General features: G+C 39.5%; 1 protein-coding gene across 1 annotated transcript; it reads right to left on the bottom strand.

The window, feature by feature from the left end:
• Nucleotides 1-2,500: 2,500 nt before the first annotated feature.
• Nucleotides 2,501-3,306, bottom strand: LOC119073106. Its single transcript, XM_037178421.1, has 4 exons — nucleotides 3,180-3,306; nucleotides 3,086-3,118; nucleotides 2,861-3,018; nucleotides 2,501-2,802 (listed from the first exon to the last, which is right to left on the bottom strand). The coding sequence occupies exons 1-4, from the start codon at nucleotides 3,220-3,222 to the stop codon at nucleotides 2,587-2,589; spliced, it is 450 nt and encodes a 149-aa protein (XP_037034316.1). The 5' UTR covers nucleotides 3,223-3,306; the 3' UTR covers nucleotides 2,501-2,586.
• Nucleotides 3,307-7,981: the final 4,675 nt, after the last annotated feature.

Below are 7,981 nucleotides of genomic sequence, written 5' to 3'. Positions count from 1 at the left end.
GATCAACATCGTCGATCGACGAATCAAATAACGAATCAACGTTGTCAGTATCAATGTACGATCGATCTATTGGTGATGGCGATGTATGGGACGATGTATGGGACGATGAATGGATCGATGTATGGGACGATGTATGGGATGACGCATGGGACGATGCATGGGTCGATGCATGAGTGGTCGATGCATGAGTCGTTGAATGTGCTAATTGATTTCCTTGTGCAGATGAGGCATGATCTTCGTTTGGGCCGTTTTCTTTTTATATTCTAAAGAATCTTCGATATAACCTTTGGCACATGATCCTGTCCGCCATCTTCCGTGTCTCATGATCGTCTCTAAATCTGCTCCACTGTTGGCCAAAAATGTGGCAGATGTCCGCCGGAAAGCGTGTCCTGCAAATGGAAGAAAGAGAAGTCAACATTTCACTTAACGTGTTGCACAAATTATCAAAAATATACCTGTGTATCGGTCCATCTCTGGCAATTCAAGATACTGTGCGATTTTTCGCGGCATGTTGGCGAATTTGTTTTTACCAATGAATTGCATAGTACATTTTTGTCGCTGGTAATTAACGAAAAAACGTTCATTGGGCTGTAGTCGTTTCGGTCGCAAATCAATGTATTGCTGGACGATAGACGCGAATCCACCGTGGATCGTGAACGAGCCAGAAATGTTTGTTTTTGAATCTCCAATTTGAACCCAGAACAGGTCCCCATGTTTCTCAACATCGTTTAATGTAATGCGTGTCATCTCGTCGCAACGCAATGCCCCGCATATACCAAATATGCACACGACCTGAATAGCGATTGTTTATATTTTATTTTCACTTCCAATTTTTTGCAATTGAAAGGTTAGGTTCACTGTACTCACCTTAACATCCAACCAATCCATTCGGGCGAAATGGAAACCTTTGAATGACCGAGCAAGTGTAGCGTTGAGCGTCGAGTTAGTAGACGTCGACTGACTCAAAGCATTTGCGTCTTCAACATTTTCAATGTGAAGACGCGGACGTTTAATGCTGTTGATTTCACCAACTGTACTTCCTCGATCAATTGCATGTCAATCGCTTCGTCGATAAACTTTCGGATCTGTTCTTCAGTGAAGACTCCTTTCATGGGCTTGTAACCGATGGATTTCGATGACAAATATGAAGTCACTTGAGCGAACTCTCCGATGTTGATGTTTTCGTAAGCCTTCAAAGTTGATTTGAGCATCGAATAGAATGCCCAAAGGCTGTTCGGCTTATAGTTTTTGCAATCCATCATTGAAAAATATGCCAATATCAAATCAGATGAAACTTTTTCCACTCCATAGCCCGTTTGCCACTCTTTGAATTTCTCGTACGCGCAATTATACTTGTCTTTCGACTTCGCTGGCAATGTTTCCAGTTTTGCTGCTCTGACGTGCTCCATCAATTCAAGTGGCATCTCTTCATCAACTTCTTCAAGTAAATCTTGCACGCCATTTCTTCGTTTTAAAATTTTCAGTCGAAACAATCACACACCTTACGCGACAACGAACTTTGCTCAAATGGTATTTGTGAACTTAAGCGGCTTCGATGAAATGCAAGGCACACTATACTGTGTTTTTGATGCATCATTCGAACGCGATTTCTATGATTTATAATGATGATCGTTTCGAGAAATTGTGGTACTGGTGAATTAATAAATAAAAAAAAAATCGCCGTCATCAGAATTCGAACTCCCGAACGCAAGAATGCAAAAAGTTATCAAGCGGAACGTTAGCTCACTGAGCCAACGAAGCTTCGAATTGACAATATCAATTCGCAACTTCACTCGTTTCACTTGTTCATTCATAGTTTGTACTCAACGATTCGTACTTTGTGTTGTACTCAGCGTTAGTACTTTTCGCAATGTATATAAGAAGAAGTATGAACTTATTATTGTGTGCGTTTCAATATCCTATGGACTGGACGTAGCCTAGTAAGAACGTGTTATCAGAAATTAAATCTTTGAGCCCAAAAAAACTATGATTTACAGCAGTACGGTGGCAAATATGTTGTTTGTACTTATGGTTTCGCTTACAGCATAAAATATGGTACGTATCAGTGGATATATATTCGAATTACGCTTACGTAAATAACACACACACTCGCTCACTTCGTTCGCTCTTTTTGTGTGTTATTTACTGAAGCGTAATTCTCGTAATATACCCACTGATACGTAGTATATATTAAAAAGTAATTGGTTGGAGGATGTTGAAACGCCGAATCCAACTGAGCTATTGTAACCAAAAAAGAGATCAAGTTTTCTGAGGAAACTCTGTTAGTGAAAAATCAGGCAGAATAAATACGACAGTGAAACGGGCTAGACGCCCAAAAAAGTTTTTTCTTCTCAACCGTAAACCGCAAAGGCCATAAAATAAAAGCTAGCTGGCAGCTAGCGGTGTTAAAGATTAAACACTTGGACTGATTATCGACGAGGATTTGAAATTCGACGCGCATGTCATCCGCATAAAAAGACAGATATTTAGATCGTGAGAAAGTACGTTTGGAGAAGCATAAACGTTTTATTAATTCAATTACTCTTCCCAGTTCCCTCACCCGCCAAACATACAATATCAATTTTCTCAAAGACCTTTCGCTCTGGCTAATGCATCGTTACGGCTTTCTCGTTTGAAATTTGTAAGAAAAGTTGTAATTTCTTCATTTGGACGACCGAATATTGTTGCTATTACTATGCATGTTGTAGTGTTAGATGCATTGGCATCCCACACATGACGTTCACTGTCGTTCACATAAAAAGTGCTGCCAGCTGGAAGAATTTTCGGCAATTCGTCATTCACCTGTAAAAGAGAATGTCGAAACAACCTTAAAAGTTTTCTAACTCATTTTTTGTAGCACCTGAAAGAGTAAGTCTCCTGTAAAGACATAACCTACAGCCGGTCCTGGATGAGTATGTGCATAGAGTCCCGAATCTCCAGGTGGCATAGTTATTAATAATGTTGTAGCTAGAACGTTCGGTCCAACATTTTTAATCATCAATGGTTGGTCAAGAACAACTGGTAACGTTTTTAATTTTGCGATAATATAATTGATTTATTTTATGTTTCTTCATTAGAAACTTACTTTCAACCTGTAGTGCTTCGGTAACAGGTATATCTTGAAGAGAAAATATACGAATAAGGCTCGATTTCAATTATAAGATTAATGTAATCGTTACTTTTCATCTGTAGATATAGCAAAAAGGCAATTAGGCGCAGCATCGTTAAGATATTTTTTCTGTTTGTTAGTTCGCAATGAATAGCACAAATTCTATTGATCTCCACCGACCTTCACAAAGCAACTAAGATAAGACGCACAAACTAAGTCTTAAATAGACATTTTTAAAACTCTTAAAGTCTAGGTTGGCGTTGCCAGCTAGAGTGACCCGGTAGCACAATACTACAACTTGATACTACCAATCATACTTCTTCTTCTTCATCGCTTAATTTTTGCTTGCGACTTGTTTACGACATTGCTTTCATCGTGAGAATGGACTTTAGCGAACCAATCGTTTCTCTCATCTTTGACTTTGTCTACGATGGCTTCGTTTATGTGCAACGTGCCGCGAATATGTTCCCTCTTGATGTAATCTAATTTTGTGACGTCCTACTAACGTTATATAGATTTTGACCTTGATTTTTGGTGGCATTCGCTTGTCGCATATTACTCCATTAATTTTCCACGAGCGGTTGGTGATAACTGTTTCCCAGATATTCATTGTGTGAGATGACAACTTGATCGCTCTATAATTTGCACATTTCCTTGAGTCTCCTTTGTTCTTATAGAACGGTAGAAGAAAACTCTCTCGGAATGATTGTGGCGTTGGGTTACCATTTTTGATTTTGTTGAACAGAATATAGAGGAAAATAGCTCCGATTGTTCCGATTGATTTCCATAGCTCACCAACTTCTTCACTCAGTATAGGATCACATGTTGCAGTTGTTCCTCATCCCTTAACAATTTTTCGAAATAAACTTTCCATCCTTCGATGATATCCGGGGCAAAATTGCAGTTTAGTAGAACAGCCCCGATTTGGACGAAAGTGTGTGGGATCGACGCAGGAAGGTCACCTGATGACGAAAAACTACTTTTTGGGGCGCGTAAGTCCCTCACCGGGGCACCAAGGCCCTTCAAAGGTTTGACCCTTCTTCGAAATTTTCACACTCTTTGTTGTTGGTATAGACGCGTGGAGGTCCGCTGAAGACGAAAAACCACTTTTTGGGTCGCTGAAGCCGCTCCCCGAGGCACCAGGTCCATCACAAGAATTTTTTTTCTTCAATTTTTTATACTAAATGCGATTGTTATTAGCACGGAAAGATCTTCTGATGACAAAACAACAAGAATTAGGGCGCGTAGCCCCCCTTTTTTAAATAGTACGTTAGAATGTGTACTATCCTTTTCCGTCGTCATTAAATGTTTAGTTGCAGTTGTTAAAGTGTTTGTTGCGTGTAGTTATTTCGTACAAGGAAAATGAAGTTGAGTGTATGCAGTTGGTGGGCCTGCGCGCCCCAATTCTTGTTGTTTTGTCATCAGAAGATCTAACAATGGAAATAACAATCGCAAAAATTGAAGAAAACAAATCTTGTGATGGCCATGGTGCCTCAGGGATGGGCTACCGCGCTGTGAAAATTGGTTTTTCGTCTTCAGCGGACCTCCCCGCGTCGATCCCAAAAACAAAAGAAGCGAAAATCTAAGCGGCGAGTTTCGTGAAACAACTTTTTTTTGTCAATTACTCAAACATGTTAGATGAAAATAATGTCAAAATTGTGAACATTTATGATGGTCAATGAGGTGTATGTTGTTGACCAACAAACGCCGATGTCGGGCCCACCAAGCCGCCGCGACAAGTGAAAACCCTCGAAGTAGCTGACATCAAACACTATCCATTGATACCCCACTCGACCATATCCACTGTCACAGAAATACATGGAGTTGATTTTTCACAATGTATCTGAACCCATTAAAATTTGGAAAATCGTCGAACTACTACGTAGAGATGTGCGAGCCGAGGTTTTTTCGAAGCCCGGCCCGAATCTCATTTTTGAAGCCCAGTACAAACTGGCCCGACGAATTAATGGCCCAGACCCGGATCGGATCGGACCGGACTTTTTCCGGGCCGCCCGAAGAAATATTTTCTCAAGCAATTAAGGTTTCTTTACGATTTGTATTACGATTTTCGTTTAAAAATTGATTCGATGAATATACTTCACAGTATGAATATCTCGAATAATGCTTCCGAAGTAATTATAGTTCGAATAGCGTGCATCCATCGAACAACGTTACTTTTAAAGAACCTAGATACTATTTATCGTAAACATTTTTCAATATTTATCAATTGAGTTAATTACGAGTGGCCCGAAACTTTTTGTTCTAAGCCCGTCCGATCCGGTGCTCGGACCGGATCTAACTAAAAAAGTCCGGCCGAATCGAAAATTTGTATTTTGAAAGCCCGTCCGGCCCGAGCCCGGTCCCGGTCGGGCTGGATAAAAACACGGAGAGCCCGATGTTTTCGGGCGGCCCGCACATCTCTACTGCTACGTTCCCGAAATAATGTTTTTTCGAGCGACTTCATCAACATTTTATTCAAACTGACGGACAAACTGGCGAAAGGGACCAAAATTCTAAGATTACAAATGATACAAATGTTAAGTCATTCCAACATATAATGCTGAGTCTAACCTCTTCACACGAATGTCTCTTCAACAACTATGTTTTGTTTTACAGATGGTGTACCTGATGGGTCTTAATTATAGCTGTCAATGTGTCATTGTAATGCGAAATTTTACGGAAATACCACATCGCAACATGATCTACTACAAAATAATTATAGCACATTATCCAGCGAATTCGATGATGATGAATAAATGCATTGTCACTATTATAATCAAAATATTGTTGTTTCCGATTGAATACAGATTAAAGCGACCAACTTTGTCTAGACGATTTTTTCAACCAACCAGGCCAACAACGCACATCTAAATTCAAATTTTAATATAAACTAGACCCCATCTTTTGGGAGAGTCAGGTCCCTTGACTGACAATTTTCTGAATATATTTTTAAACAATTTCATTTTATCACAGATCACTTTTACGAAAATTTTCACTTGATTTCAACTTATTTTTTCATATTTTTCCCTCCACGTTTATGGCAATAATAGGCATCAGAACAGTCGGAGCGTTTGCTGCGACTGAGCGCCGTACGATCCGTAATCTTATTTCGTCCGTAACCATAATACGTCTACAATCATCTAATGCATCTGTTACCAAAATGCTTCCGTAACCCAATTGCGTCCTTGACATTATTGCCCACCTAGTCAAGTTGGGCATGGTCAAATTTACTGAAAGTTTTCATTTTTAAAATTGCGCATAGCGCAATTACGCAAGCCAGTACGAAGTACCTAATAAAACCATCAATTTACGACATTATTTCAGAAACCCGAAACTTTTTGCCAACTTTCCATTTGGTATTCAATTACCTCTCAAACCAAACAAAAACTAGCAAAATCGGTTGAGATTTACTCGATTCTCGTGCAAAAACACTTAGGGTCGAGTAGCGGCCTCAGTCCAAGGACCTAATTCTAGAAATTTTTCCACAACACGCTATTTAGTATGCAAGTACTTCTCAGATTTTACAAAATGCGAAAACGGATGAATTTCACTTCATTTTTACCGATTTTTATCGACTTTTCTAAAATCCAAAACGGCCGTCGGCAGCCATTTTGTTAGGAAACTCGAAATTTTACCGACGCTTTGCATTCGTCAATACAGTTCAAACAAAAAAAAATCATGAAATTCGGTCAAAATTTACTGAAGATATCCTCAAAAAACACCACGTTCACTGTACGGCCGAGTAGCCGGATATGAGCTCACTACAAAGGACCTAGCTCATGCTCCGGCGAACATAATTTCAAAAACTTTTTTTTCCCTGATTGGTACGGTCAATACCTAATCTAATAAAGCTAAAACAGACGAAATCCGGTCAAACAAGGCATCAGAACAGTCGGAGCGTTTGCTGCGACTGAGCCCCGTACGACCCGTAAACCTATTTTGCCCGAAACAATTATACGTCCGTAGCCCTAATAAGCCCGTAACCTTTATTCGTCTGTTATCAAAATGCTTCCGCAACCTTATTGCGTACTTGACACCATTGTCTATTTTAGCAAATTAACTGTAAGCGTTCATCTTTAAAATTACAAAAGCCCTTACGAAGTACTTCTTAAGTATAAAACAAAAGTTTACGATGTAATTTTGGGAATCCGAATTTACAACTTTTTTTTAACAATTTTCTTTCGGTATTGTAATTGTCTGTAATTATCTGTCAAACGAAACAAAAAGTAGCAAAGTTTGATGAAATATTCTCGATTTATGAGCAAAAACCACATAGCGCCACAAAGCGGCCTTAGTCCAAGGGCCCAAATTCGAAACTTTTTTCACCTCATTCTTTTTGGTATTCAATTACCTTCCATATAAAACAAAAACTACCAAATTTGGATGAGATTTACTCGATTTATGTGCAAAAAACACTTAGGGCCGAGTAGCGGCCTTAGTCCAAGGGCCCAAATTTGAAACTTTTTTCGACACGTTCTTTTCGGTATTCAATTATCTTCCATAAAAAACTAAATCTAGCAAAATCGGATGAGATTTACTCGATTTATGTGCAAAAAAAACTTAGGGCCGAGTAACGACCTTTGAGCCCTACCAACAAACCCACGTGGCATCTTTCCCAAAAACAATGTTCAACAACTTTGTTCTACTCGTCAATACCTTTCATTTGATATATCACAAGCAGCTATTGCAAATGGCAATGGATCGTACGAAATGGAAAGAAGTTGGAGAGGCCTACATCCAGCAGTGGATAGAAACAGGCTGAAAAAGAAGAAGAAGAAAGAAGCTATTGCGTGCGTATTTCGGTAGATATCGTCGAAAGACTGAAAAACACCTATAGGGCCCTAGCTCTGGAAGGGCCGGTCCTACCATGCC

Source organism: Bradysia coprophila, unplaced genomic scaffold (assembly GCF_014529535.1).
Source record: "Bradysia coprophila strain Holo2 unplaced genomic scaffold, BU_Bcop_v1 contig_137, whole genome shotgun sequence".
Classification (NCBI taxonomy): domain Eukaryota; kingdom Metazoa; phylum Arthropoda; class Insecta; order Diptera; family Sciaridae; genus Bradysia; species Bradysia coprophila.
Note: the sequence above shows the minus strand (reverse complement) of the source record. Positions and strands in the feature narration are given on the sequence as shown.

Excerpts from the sequence above, each read along its gene's own strand:
- LOC119073106 (XM_037178421.1), bottom strand. The coding sequence starts at position 3,222 with ATGCTGCGCCTAATTGCCTTTTTGCTATATCTACAGATGAAAA. Across the intron at positions 3,119-3,179 it reads GCTATATCTACAGATGAAAA|ATATACCTGTTACCGAAGCA; the intron begins GTAACGATTACA and ends TTTCTCTTCAAG. Across the intron at positions 3,019-3,085 it reads CGAAGCACTACAGGTTGAAA|TTGTTCTTGACCAACCATTG; the intron begins GTAAGTTTCTAA and ends AAACGTTACCAG.